Source organism: Macrosteles quadrilineatus, unplaced genomic scaffold, assembly GCF_028750875.1.
Source record: "Macrosteles quadrilineatus isolate MER2022 unplaced genomic scaffold, UCM_ALF_1.0 Scaffold_7__1_contigs__length_78375512, whole genome shotgun sequence".
NCBI classification, from domain to species: Eukaryota; Metazoa; Arthropoda; class Insecta; order Hemiptera; family Cicadellidae; genus Macrosteles; species Macrosteles quadrilineatus.
The window spans coordinates 36,223,486-36,238,335 of NW_026542600.1; the positions used below are offsets into that span (position 1 = coordinate 36,223,486).

Consider the following 14,850-nt stretch of genomic DNA (forward strand, 5'->3'; position numbering starts at 1 on the left):
TTAGAGTAAAATGTAATATTGCAAACGGGTCCTATTTAAATGGCAACAAATCACACACCATACATAGCTTTTATCCAGAAGCTCCTCCTGGCTACAAAATTATTGAAGTTCCAAGAAATATTATATATTTTCCTGTAAATAAGAGAAGTTTAGATGTTGTCAGTATTACATTTGCCGATCAACACGACAAGGCAATTGACTTTAACGGAGAAGAAACTACAATTACTTGTCATATAAAAAAGATATGAGAATTTATAAGAATTTATCTATAAGTGTACAAAATGCTAGGTTCCTAAAATCAATAGGACTAAAGTTAAAATGTTCTATTAATAAAAATGGAAGATTTTCTAGACGTTACAGGGAAATCCCAATTCGACGATAGTGTGGTTAAAATTACAAATCACTCCTATGTTCCTCGCAATACTTTAGCAATAAATAATTCTGATGAAATTCGAATATGTATTAATAATCAAGATTTGCTAACTCTGCCATGTAGGAGTTATCTGTATATTAAGGGAGAAATTGAGAATCATGATAAAGGTCATTTTATAAATAATGCATTTGCGTTCTTATTTGATGAAATTAGATACGAAGTCGCAGGTAAAGAAATAGATATTGTAAGAAACCCAGGAATTTCTAGTCTTATGAAAATATTGAGCTCTTACAATAAAACAACTAAATTGTCAAATGTAGCATTTGATTCTGACACGAATTTAAAAGAGTTCCATAAAGGTGGTAAGTTTAGTACATGTTTACCATTAGAGCTGTTAATGGGTGTATTTGAGGATTTTAATAAGGTATTAGTAAATGTCAAACAAGAATTGGTGTTGAAAAGATCCAAAAATGATTTGAATTGTATATTAACAACCACTAGTGCTCCAGCCAGTGGCACTGCTGATACGATTCCCAAAATTACACTTAACTCTATTCAATGGGTCATGCCACATGTGATACCATCAGATGGAGAGAAGTTACAATTACCAAAGAATTACCAAAGAAGAGAAAAATATAGAGCTTTAAAACGTGGCAAGTTTCTAGAGGCTGAAGAGAGGTTCCAAACATTCCAACCTTTAATAGAGCCATTACAAGAATTAAAGAAAATCACATCAGAGAGGCCTCGAATGGAGATACTCCCAATGACTCCATCTAGAATATCAATGATACCAAGATTACAACCATTACAACCATCCACTCCACAGAAATTAGATTTTGGTCTTTTAGCATCAGACTATTTAGGAAATTACCTCAGTAAAAGTAGCATGACAGACACTACATATGGTATTAGACGAGAAGCAAATACATTTTTTTATTGGAAATAAGGAAGTTGATATTGCCAATGATGATGTTACAGTTGCAAATAAAACCTACAAGGGGACAAAAGGTTTATGGGAATTGTTAACGTTAAAAGAACCTAAGAACTATACTCAGGCTGATTTGCAAAATTATAAAGAGATTTTGGAAGCTACAAATGGACATTTAAAGAGTTACAAAGATGGTGCACCAATTTCAAGTAATAGACATACTAAATATCTTAATATAATTAAACCTCTTTTTAAATCTGTTGGTGAAGGTTTGAGACAAGTGACTGGTAATAAAATAGACTATATTTATTGGGATGATCCTAATGAGCTTGTAGATAGGTTAAGACTTCTTTGGCTAAGTCGTCAAGCCGGTAACTCAGGAGTGGATAATGAAATAGATTCCATTATTGAGGAATTAAGAGAAAGTGGAATTATTTATTAAATAAAAATATGTTTATAGATAAATTTTATCGTTTATATAATCCATATAATAAGCCTGCAGAACCCAGGGCTAGTAGTGAACCTACTTTAAATTTACAAGATGATAGTTGGAATTGTTTAAACCGTAAAATTGGTAATGTTAAAGATGGGGAGTTTGTAGATGATGTATCAACTTTGGGACAGACATTAACTAGAAAAGGTGATGTCTTTTTACAAGGTAAAACTAAATATGAGTTTTTAGAATCTAAGAATAAAAAGTGGAATGCTAAAAAACAGAAAATTACTAATGTGGAAAAGGGTGAAAGTTTAGATGATGTGCCCACTTTACAACAGACTTTAATACGAACAGATTGTGGTACATTTGTACAAGACAATAAAAATTATGAATTTTTAGAATCAGAGAATGGTGTTTGGAATGCTAAGAAACGGAAAATTATTAATGTAGAAAAGGGTGAAAGTTTAAATGATGTGCCCACTTTACGACAGACTTTAATACGAAAAGAAGATGGTAAATTTATACAAGATGATAATAATTATGAATTTTTAGAATCAGAGAATGGTGTTTGGAATGCTAAGAAACAGAAACTTAGCAATTTGATGGAAGGTACAGATAGTAAAGATGCTGTGAATGTTTCACAAGTTCCAAAAATGGAAGCAGGCTATTGGAGTTTTTATAATAAAAGGTTAGTACGTGTTAAACCTGCCATTGATGAAACTATAACTTTTGATAAAAAAGAAAAATGTTGGGATGCTAAAAAACAATTTATAAGGAATCTACCAGAGGGGGGACATTCAGATGATATTTGTCTAATGTCACAAGCTATGCATTACGATGGATCAAAATTTTTATATGGAGAAAAAATTTTTAATTTGATGGAATATAATCCTGATATATTAGTTGCTGACCCCACATCTTTGAGTGGATTTAAGTATATAGATAATAGACCATATATACCAGAAAACTATGTATTTAAAAGAATGGAAGATAATCTATTGATTGGGGCTAATGGTGATGTATTTAGAGTTACAGGAAAGGATGATGTTATAAAAAATGAATGAAATTGCATACGAACTTCATAAGCCTGCAAGAAAGAATTTCATTAGAAGATCTTTTAAAGTATTGGGTATAAACGAAACCATACAAATAGATTTAATTGATATGCAAAACTATGCTAGAGAAAATTCTGGCAATAAATATATTTTAACTTTAATAGATACATTTTCTAAAAAAGCTTATGCTGCTCCACTAAAGAATAAGACAGGGTTAGTGGTTACAGAAGCCATTAAAACCATTCTACCAAAGGGGGTTAAAAACATTCAATCTGACTATGGAAAAGAATTTTTTAATCAATATTTTAGCAAACTAATGAAAAACTTAAATATTAATCACTATCACACTTTTTCTACAACTAAGGCTGCAATTGTGGAGAGGTTCCAGAGAACTTTAAAGAATTGGTTATATAGGGAATTTAGTGCTCAGGGAAGTTATAAATGGTTGGATTTACTTCCAAAGTTAATTCGAAAATATAATAATAAAGTGCATAGATCTATAGGAATGAAGCCTAACCAAGTGAATATTAAGAATAGTAAATATGTGCATGAAAGGTTGACTTCTAAAGTAGTGCAAGTTAAAAAGCCAAGATATAAGGTAGGTGATAGCGTAAGGATTTCCAAGTATAAACATGTTTTTAGTAAAGGTTATACTCCAAATTGGACAGGGGAACTATTTACAATAGCAGAAGTTAAGAATACAAAGCCTGTGACTTATATCTTGAAAGATGAAAATGATAATATAATCAGGGGAGGCTTCTATACAGAGGAGTTGTTAAAGACCAAGTATAAGGACATGTATTTGGTAGAGAAGGTAATCAGGAGAAAGGGTGATTTGTTGTATGTCAAATGGCTTGGGTTCCCAAGTAGCCAGAACTCATGGATTTCCACTAAGGATGTCCAAGGGAGCGCGCCATGAGCCGGGAGCGCGCCCGAGTTCGCGTACAAACCTCGCTCGATTTTGTGAATGGGTGTGTATTTGAAATAGTAATGAAGTTGTACAATGGTATTGAACAATTATATAGGGGTGTACAGGCTGAGAGCAGGATTTTTAAAAAAAGTGGCCAAAAAATGATCCCATGTTATTTCTTATGGGAAAACGTGCCCCAAGTGGGGTCATATTCTTCTATTGTCACTACTCTACATTTACACTTGTAAGGGTCAATAAATATGAGGAATAGCTTTTTTAGCTTAATATCGAATATATTTATGGGGAATAAGTAAGAAATAAGGTTTGACAATTATATAGGGATATTTTGACAAAGATCAGGATTTTTGGATTTGGTGGCCAAAAAATGATCCCCATAAGAATAACATGGGAAAAACGTGCCTAAAGTGGCGTCTCTTTCTCCTATTGCCACTACTGGTACATGTTCCCGGAACGCGCCCAATGTTTCGTTGCAACACTGTCACTGGCAATGAGAGGTTATAAACGAAAACATAACCTCTTTTAGAAGTTATGAGTAGTGATTTTTAGTAATTAAAACAATGTCGTAGGTAAAGTAGTGTACGCAACTCGCGTATATAATATTAACGACACTCGTAGAAGTTTTTAAGGCACTCGCCTAGGCTCGTACCTTAAATTTTCTACTCGTGTCGTTAACACTATATTTACGCAATCGTAGCGTAAACTACTATAACGACACTCGTAGAAGTCTATATGCACTCGCCAAGGCTCGTACCTTAAATTTTACGTAAACTTCAGTATTTTATTTTTAAGATGACTGTGATACTTTTTGCATGTTCACTGCACTTGTTTATATTTTATTGTTTATATTTATTTAGCCTTATTGCCTGTAAACTTAAGGCTACTATAATGACGTTCATCCATTGCATGTGTTGTACATAGCGTTAACGACGAATAAACATTCTTGATTGATTTTTGATTCTACGCAATCGTTGCGTAAACTACTATTACCTACAACCGTGTTTTAATTACTAACATTCACTACTTATAACTTCTAAGAGAGTGTATGTTTTCGTTTATAGCCTCTCCTTGCCACTGACAGTGATGCAACAACTCATTGTATCGACCACTCATACAATTTAATTGGTCTCAACAGCTGATAAAACGATGTTCGAAGCATTACAATTTTACTTTTTTACTAAATCCTTGAACCTCATTGGTCCGAAATGGCATATAATTACCAATGAAAAGATTTACCATGGTAATTAACCTGATTTGATGTTTTTCATTCAATTTTAAAGTAAAATACTTCTTCAAAAACTATTTATATGACTGTGAATAAAGTTTAAGGGGTTAACAGATCATTTTATTGCCGATTTAGATAATGGAATTATCATTCTACTGTGAATTCTGAGGCATGTTTTGGTGTGTGTTCGATGACTGGTAAGCCTAAAGGGCAATGATGATGAAACAATGTTTGTATCTCATTCAAAGGTATGTACAGTGTGTGGTTCTAATTCCACCAAACAAACTGTAGTCAACCAATAGACTTATATATTTACATAAATTATTTTGTTATTCCTCACAGTGCAGAAATAGATTTTAAACAATAAAACGCACTCTACATTAAACAAGTAGAAATATACTTTAAAATTCTTCTTAGCAGACCTCGAATACATCTCGGCAGTCAGATGTTGTTCGTAAAGTGTTGACATTTTATTAAACTATATGTGATTGTAGCTGAAATTTAATTTATTGATAGGATTTTGAAAATTAATATCAAAATTCTTTTGAAATAACTGTTTGATGAGAACCTCAAAGTAGTGGGTCATGATTCTTAGATATTTAATGGAAATTAAATACTTCTTAATGCTTTTCATTTGAATTTTCTTTATTGCTTGTTTCATTAGATAGTTTGATAAAATAATGGAAAATAACAAAAGGATCACTAAAACAATCGAATGAATGCAAACCCATCACTAAATACGATAAATGCATAGCCTGCTTTCTCATTGTACTTTCTAAGCAGTCCGTGCAATTTGATAAAAGGTGCTAACTACAACTAAAGAAACAAAAAACCTATATTTAAATACACTGCCTGCTTTCTATAAAAAGTATATAAGCAGATAGTTTGGTTTAGGGGAATATATAACTTAGAGTGTATTTAAGTCGTGTAATTCTAATCGTTTATTTAACTACGATTAACCAACACTATTGTTAGTAACTCAATGTCAAATAAAAAGTCAAATAAATGTACCTCCAATTAGGAAGGTAAATCAATCACAATTAATTATTGGAATTAGTTGTTTTACCACATAAATTAATATATTTTAAATGATTTACATTAACTATTAGTGGTATCGTTTATGGAAAAGTAAATGAATCAGCAGTACCGGTATTTTAGTAGTGGTTGTGTACTTCCCATTCATAATTTGTAGAATTAAAATACAAAATGAATATTTTCGTGTTCTTTATTAAAATAGTTTTTTTCCAATTCTGCAAATCAGATACGATATACTATAAATCAAACAAAATAAATCTGAAAAAGCTGCATGTGACCTTTTAAACTACTTAAAAGCCTAATATGATCTATCAATAACCTTTGGAGCCCCTTTATGAAATCTATGTATATAAATATTACTAAAGCGAGTTAAAAGATTTTACCGAAACATACCTACATAAATAGTTACTAATAGCGTATATTACAAAAGAGGCGCATACCTACGAGGTTATTATACTGTAGAAATATCTTTAGGAAAAATACGTTTTTATTTAATACTTAATAAAATTCTAATTTATTTACACATTTGCATTTTGATCTAAAGGTTCCCCTAATATATTTGGAGATGTTGTAATGGAAACTCAACTCAACCATGTTGCAAAAAAAAACATCTAGAACAGAACAAGCCTGAGAAAACACCGCATAAATTTACATAAAAACTCTTTCCTCTGCTCAACATGTCAGGTAATTTTCTCTGTTACTTCATAACGGCATTGATTAAATTTTAGTTTCTGCAGCAAAGCTTAGCTTATTACAAAAGTTGTAGGCCCTTTTTATGAAACTGGATGGTTTTTATATTTTAGAAATGGGAGAGGAGTTTTAAAACAAATGCAGGGAAGGACATTGAAAAATAAAATAAAATATTATCATTCATTTGTATTGTGTGGTAATGTCTTGCCTTAAATGTAAAATGTAAAACTTATTACATGTTAAATTAATTGTTTACAACCTTAATGACATTGAAGAAGCTTTTAATAGTTTTTTGCGTATGTGTATTATATGATATGTGAATTTCATATGAACAATATGAAATCGTGTTTAACTATAATAAAAATACGCACGTACGTTTAGCACATATCTTAACATTCAGCTAATTTAAAAATACAATAATAGCTACACTTTTTTTAAAAAATAAAGCAAAACAAAATCTAGTCAATAAAGGTGTATACTCGTTTTGTGTAGGAACATTTATTACTAAGTTTTTTATTTATTTAATTACCTATTGTGAAAATATTAAATACTTATTTAGCACAATTAAAACTATAGATAAAAATGATGGATAATATCAATGAAATAAAGTTGTAATTGCAAACATGAAGCAGTATTGCCTTTAAAACTTTGAATTGTATTTCAAAAAGCACGGTCCATTGATTTCATTTGTGCCCAACCCATTTCGCTTTGCTTGAATTTGTAATCGTACCATCAATGTATCGTGTAATATCAACTGCTTTAAAACAAACAAATATCCATTTTACAAAGTATTTATTATCATTGCTAAACCGTCCAATGGTGAAAAACATTTAAAAAGAAAACTTATTATTACTATCAATATGCCATGGAATTAAGTGGTTGAGTAATTTTCTGAAAATTATTAACATGAGTAGTATTTCATGTTTATTATATACAGGGTAACAAAAAGTCTGGAAACGGGTTAATATCGTTTAAACTAAATCCGTTAGGAAATTCAAACTTTACACATCAACTTATATATATGAAAACTAATTTTTTTGCATTACCATTTTTTGACCTTCACCAGGGGACGGCCCATGAGGAGTAGGTACATAATCTTTCATGTAAGCATATGTTGATATACACATCATTTTAGAGGGCTGGTCAAATGGAGTTCGTTGCCGGAAACCCGGTTAAATTTGTTTTGAAGATTGAATAATATTAGTCTACGAGCTAGTTGACTTGAAAATACAATTTAAGCTCTCAAGCTAATGTTGAATACAAGTATTTACCAATACTATGGCCTGTGCAGGTATATTCCACAAGAACTTTGGACAGCCGCCATTTAGTAACAGATGGACCTTTTGAGACGCGGTTTCCGGGAATGAACGCCATTTGATTAGCCCTTTAAAATGATACGCATATCAACCTATTCTTACATTAAACATTATGTACCTACTCTTCATGGGTCGTCCCCTGGCGATGGTAAAAAAATTGTAGTGCTTGCAAAAAGTAGTTTTTATACATATAAGTTGATGTGGAAAGTTTGAGTTTTCTAATGGATTTAGTTAAAAAGATATTAAGCCGTTTCCAGATTTTTTGTCACCTTGTATTAGCATCTGATTGATACGTACATAAAGTACATTTACGTCAAATGCATGTATTCATTTAATTTATTTACTTATATAAATCAATGTGTTTGTGTATTAAAAATGTTCCGAGTGACAACTAGCCTTCAAATTCAATAGGTTAAGATAATATGAATCAATACAATTATTATAAAATATTCAACATCATCACAGTAAGTTTTTTCACTAATTTTAAAAAGCACAGAAAGGTAAATATTTCATACATAATGTATCATTACAGTTTTAATTGTAAACTTCAGTGAACTATATTGTTTATGTTTTACCTAGAGTATACACTTTATATTCTGCATAAAGTGCACTTTGCAAAAAGATAAACTGTGGTGAGTTTATTAAAGATCGGGTTTTATTGTGCCCTTTTCCATCGTTTGACAATATGCTGTTGAAACCAGATGTTAAGTAATCTATGAGACAATTAAGATGAAATAGTGATGCATAAATTTAAATAACTTTGGTTAGTTTTTACAATGAGTTCCTTTTGTGCCAGTCCTACAAATTGAAACCATACCGCATCGAGGTTGGGTTCACCACCCCAATAATAGACTTTCCCTCCAATCAAGCTAGAAGCTACAAGCCCTATACAATTAGGGAACTACTCAAACATTGAGGGGTTGCACAAATAAGTGGAAATAAAACTAACATTTTTTATCTTTGACAACTTTGACTAGTTGCAGTTTATATTTTATAATTGGGCAGAATTGATCGTATTTTCAATGGTTCTTACCATATTATATAATAAAAAAAATAATATTTATTAGAAATAAAAAAATAATTACCTATTTCATTTGTTTATACCCAGATACTTAATGATATACATTACTGGTTTATATTTGGTTCTATATGGGATTAATAACATAGCCCTAATAGGTTTTTTAAGTCGATTGCAAAATATCGACTTAAATACTACTACTACTAATACTACTACTACTACTACTTAGATACTACTACTAAGTTAGTATAATTTATTAATAATAAATGTTGGTAATTAGACTAATCAATTTAACTATTTCAATTCAACATTATCCGTAAAACCTTTTAACTATGTATTTATTAAAAAAAAAAATATTTCCGTAATTCGATGCCGCAGATAATTTAAGTTATTGTTTCAAATATAGTTTTACCAGTTTTTAATCTTGTTTATTTTTTTAGATTAATGAAAACAAACTTTTTCAAAACAGTAGAGCGTTAATATTAATTTTTACTTTCATAAAACATAATAAAGACCACAAAACTCACACAAATGTCTAACTATCAAAGTTTTTAAAAAGATTTAAAACCGCCAATTCTACATTTGATTGTTGAATGTACTAGTAAACTATTAAAAGAGTTATAGAGCTATTAAAAAAAATTTTACTCACATTCGTAGAGAGTGTGCATGTATGACCGAAATGCCTGCATCTACCTGCAATCAGCCCGACGGAAATTTAGACACACACTGAACCAGAACGAGCGGCTTTGTGAGAGCATGCGCCCAAAAGTTGCCCCCAAATACACCCCATCTCTGGGGTATTGGGGGAGGTAGGTTAAGTAATGAAATTGTAGGAGAGGGCAACGATTACAACGTTAAGACCCCCCATTGCCACCCATTACCACTGTCAACATTGTGTTTGTCTGTGTAAATGAGTGTTATTTCTAGAAAGGGAAGCTTGTGAGTCTGTGCCACTTTCGACTTCACGGAGTTAAACAACTTAACGTTTGACGCAATCTTTTTTTATTTTCATTCTTGTGAGATATTTTACGCATTTCTGTATGTTTCTGACGGAAGGTTGTTTGGATTAGATTTAAATATGTTTTACTTCGATTTGTGTAATGGTTTTTATTTATGAATTTGAATATGAAACGCTTTACTAATCGTATTTGTAATTGAAAATCTCGTATTACTAATAATTATGCGTCATCTAATTTCCTTAATGCATATAAATGTAGCGTCATTAACAATAACCAATCAATCAGCCCCTTGAGTGGAAAGCCTTTATTTTATTTTCAAATTGACTGAGAAATTGCTAAACTATAATAATATAAAAATACATTTATTTGCAGAATGCACAAAAATCGGGTAGAAGAGCTAACCGGGGGTAAGAGCGGAGATATTTTTCGCTAACCTAACTCGGAAAATAATACCCCCGCTGCAGCAAACCTGCCAACGAAGCGAGTTTCCATTTGCCTGGATTGATTTTCAATTAAGCTATTAAATTAACATTTATGTGTAACGATTACCTAGGTTAGCTGCTACAGGGAAACTAATAAAGTGTGGTTTTTTATATTAAAATATCAATAGCTTAGTATGAAATAAATAAGTCCGCCAAGTTTGATCAAAATATATCCATAAACAAGCCAACTACAACATTTTACAATATTCTCCATATTTTTTTGAATTTTCTCCGTAACCTATCACCAATCAAAAACACTTTGATATACTAAATTATTTGTTTTTTTAAGCTCTTAAAAAGGGTCTGGATACAAATTGATAAATGTTGTGTTTAAAGGGTAAAAAATTAGAAAACCCCATTTTTAAAAAACTGTAGATTTAAATGTTCGACAAATATATTAAAAGGTTGACTATTCAAATAGTAAACTTCAGAAGAACCCAATGCTGAGGCTATTTGTGTCTAAACCTTCATGAAATATCAACATTCTTTAAAAAAACTAGTCTTAGAGTAAGACTGTAATTTTTAATAGTGAAAGGATCGAATAGCAGTACTTTTCAGTTTACAACTTTTAACGACGATGAACGAATATAATCTACATAAAATAAATCGTATTCAAATTTAAAGCTGTACACTAAAACACACACAATTCAAATCCTCTAGCAAAGAAAAACGAGACAAATATAACACTCCTACACATTAGAGTAATAATATAATTTTGAAGAATTCGTTTAGGTCACGTATATAGTTTTGTTTACGTACATCCTGTTGAATATGAAAAAAATAACAACGGACACCAAAAAACCTGCAATCAAAGGAATACAAATTATAGTATATGCGTAAAGCAGCTAGTTGGATTGTTACCTTATTACCTTATTACCTTCTTCTTCACCAAGACCAGCAATGCCGGATAGGTTGTGTCAATTAGAATTAATAAAATAAAATAAAATACTGACTGATACGCTTGTATCTTACTATTTACATATATGTACACGTAACTTATGGCGGTGGATGTAGCCTCAATTTAGTTTCGGTTTAGTTTTTAAAAAACTCATCCAGGCTATAGAGTGGCCTTCCTACTAGCCATGCCTTCAACACTTTGTCAAACTTCCTTGTTTCGAGGTTCTTGATTTCTTGGGGCAAATTGTTGTAAATCTTGAGCGCTATGGTCGGGAAAGCATTTTTAGTTTTAGAGAGCCTGCAAAAGGGAAGGTCTATTTCCTGATTATGTCTTGTTCTGTACGTATGGACTGTATTTCTGGTCGGAAAATTTTGAATGTTGTTTTTTACATATGATGCACATAGGAGAACAAAGTGGCTGTAAACTGTTAAAATTTTGGTTTCTATAAAAAGAGGCTTGCAGTGGTCCAGTCGTTTTCTAAACGTTATTATCCTGATAGCCTTCTTTTGCTCTAGAAGAACTTCATGGCAGTTAGGCGCATGCCCCCAAAGCAGCAGGCCGTAGCTTAGCACGCTATGGAAGAGGGCGTGATAGACGACCAGTAAGTATTGTGGTGTTACCAGCTTAAGACAGCTTTCTTAGCAGACACACAACTCTCGATAACCTTCTGCATACAACTTCAATATGCTCAGACCATGTCAGTTTGAGGTCAATCGTGAAACCAAGCAGATTAACTTTAGTTTCAATCTGAGGATGTCTAGTTAAGGTGCACACGATCTTTTTTGTCTTACCCTCGTTCAGCTTGAATTTATTGGCTGAGAACCATGTCTTGGCTTCCTCGAAAAGAATTTCTGCGTTGTCGAGAGCTTGAGCAGGAGTAGATCCTGTTGACAAAATTGTAGTGTCGTCTGCAAATCTTAGTGCTGAGCCACTCAAGTCAAGGTCATTGATTGAGACCAGAAATAGAATTGGTCCCAGTACCGATCCCTGAGGAACGCCATGTTGGATTGGCAAAGGTTTAGACTGAGCACCGCTAAGTGATATCACTTGCTGCCTATTTTCCAGGTAGGACTTAATGGAAAAGAGAGCAACGCCCCCCACCCCGTAACGTTCAAGTTTCCCTGTCAAGATGCTGTGAGATATACAATCAAAAGCTTTGCTTAAGTCGCACAGTGTCAATAGTCCAGGCGCTAAACGGGTTGAGTATGCACTGAAAGTCTGACAAAATTTGACTTTTGATTATTGTTGGGGACATCTAGTAGATGAAAAAAATCGATGATGTCGCATTTCTAGGGTGGTCACAACTCGGGGGGGAGGGGGGAAGTTGCGCGGGTCACCGGTTTACGTTTCCGCGTCTTACTCACAAACGGTTAATGATAGAAAGGTGAATTAAGCGTCTATCTACGCCTAAATATATTGTCCTTCAAAAAGGTTATTACAACCTTTCTTCTATCTTTTATACTTTAGGCGCTAATCAACATTTATTGCAAATAATAAAATATAAAAATACTTTAAAATGAAATATCGGAAATATTGCGCTTGTTTAGGGCATGTTACAAACTATTTATGGTTAGAAAAACTAACAAGTAGTACAACAGCACCAAGTTTAAACAAATCTGTGCAAAAACAACAGAGCTACGTTGATTTCAGTAAGAGTAAACGTGGAAAATTCGTAGTAGTATCGAGGCGCGCATGGATGGTACGTAGCCCACAGTCAATATAGGTTTGATGTTGTAAGTAACTATGGGAAAGCTGTATTTTTCTATGCTGTTAGACCATGTTGAGATGATCATTTTCCCAAAAGTCCCCACTCCTACCCCTTTGTGCTTTCCTCTACCCCCCCTTTTAGATAAATTTACAGTCTCTTAGAAATTAAGCTATAACTTTAAAACGGGTAAGGATAGTAACGCAATCTTTAATTAATCATTTTGCGTTACGATACTCTACAAAAAGTGTATTTACCATGGTATCCTAAATATTCATAGTTAAAAAATATCATAAACATAAAAAAGTAATTTTTATGGATTAATTTATGAAACTTTTCTTTGTAGATTTTTTATACGAGGTCGCACAACAAAATGTTTGATACAAAATTTGGGGTGCATAGTTTACATTTTAAAATGATACATAGTTATTAACAGTTTGTTTGCATATAGTGGTTATAGATAGTACATTGATTTTACAGGACTCTGGCTTTTTTGTGCACCGCAACAATGTAACAATTACGTATATTATGGTTTTTGTATTTGAATTTGCCGCTTTATATAGATTATATTAACGTTATGTAGCTTATTCAGTACATATACAGACTATAGTGGATACATATGAATGAATATCGTGCATTTGCTGCTGTACGCCAGAGCCTCATTTTATTATACAGGGTGTCTCACCTAAAGTGAACCAATAGATAATTTTTTTATTATGAGATATAGAGTTAACTTCTTATGGGACACTACCCTTTATTTTAAGATGTTTTTTTAGTGGTTTCGAATTTTAAAAATATGTTCGCCATTTTCCAATATGGCTGACAACTTTGTTAGTCCTATGGAATACCCTGTATTTTATGATTGTTTTAGAATGTAAACGCTCAATTTTTAAACCTTTTTATTCTTGACATTTTTCTCTAAAGCTACTTGTTTAGGAGTTACATCGAAGAAGAAATGCTTTGTGAGTACATCCTGCATCCTGTAGCTCATAAACGAGTAAGTTTAAGAGCGAAAATACAAAGAATAAACAAGTTTTCAAATCACATGTACATAAAAAAACCATAAAATAAATTGTTCCAATATTAAAGTAAGCTACCATTTTTGAAAATGGTGACCATTTTTAAAACAACAAAATCAGTATTTTTTAACGTATTTTATATATTTTTTTGAACGAGGACTTATATGTGACTTATTTATTCTTTGCACTTTCTCTCTCAACTTACTCGTTTATGAGCTACAGGATGCCGAATGTACACCACAAGCCTTTCTTTTAGATATAACAGGCTGTAACTCCTAAATGGGGTAGGTTTAGAGAAAAAATTTCACGAATAAAAAATAGCTTTTAAATTCTAAAAGAATACTAAAATACAGCGTATTCCATGAGAAATAACAAAGTTGGTGGCCATATTGGAAAATGGTGGATATATTTCTTTTATTCGTAATCATCCCTAAAAACATTTTTTTACAAATAAAGGGGGTCGTCTAATAAAAAGTTAACTCTATATGGAAAATTAAATTTATGTATGTTCAATCTCAACCGGGATGAAACGTGTACCCTTTTATAGCAGAATGTCCGATTTTAAAAAAGATACGTAAATTTTGGTCCAACAAGTTATATTTAAATGAATATGAGTTTTTTTTGAATTTTTAAATGGCAAAGATTGGCGGGCACTTGGAAATTATCTTAAAGAGGCGTGGAGTAAAGGGTGGGAATTGATAATGGAGTATAATTATTAAATTTAAGAATTGAGATATCAATACAAAAATGGGAAAAATCTATGTAATTTAATTTTTTTTTTTA

The 14,850-nt window shown here is 31.9% G+C and overlaps 1 protein-coding gene across 1 annotated transcript in view; it reads right to left on the bottom strand.

The window, feature by feature from the left end:
• Window positions 1-9,723, bottom strand: part of LOC128998784 (uncharacterized) — a 65,146-nt gene extending 55,423 nt beyond the window's left edge. Inside the window, exon 1 of the mRNA XM_054425137.1 lies at window positions 9,654-9,723. Within this exon, the coding sequence (XP_054281112.1) occupies window positions 9,654-9,693 (40 nt within the window). The 5' untranslated portion in view covers window positions 9,694-9,723. The remainder of the gene's footprint in view (window positions 1-9,653) is intronic.
• Window positions 9,724-14,850: the final 5,127 nt, after the last annotated feature.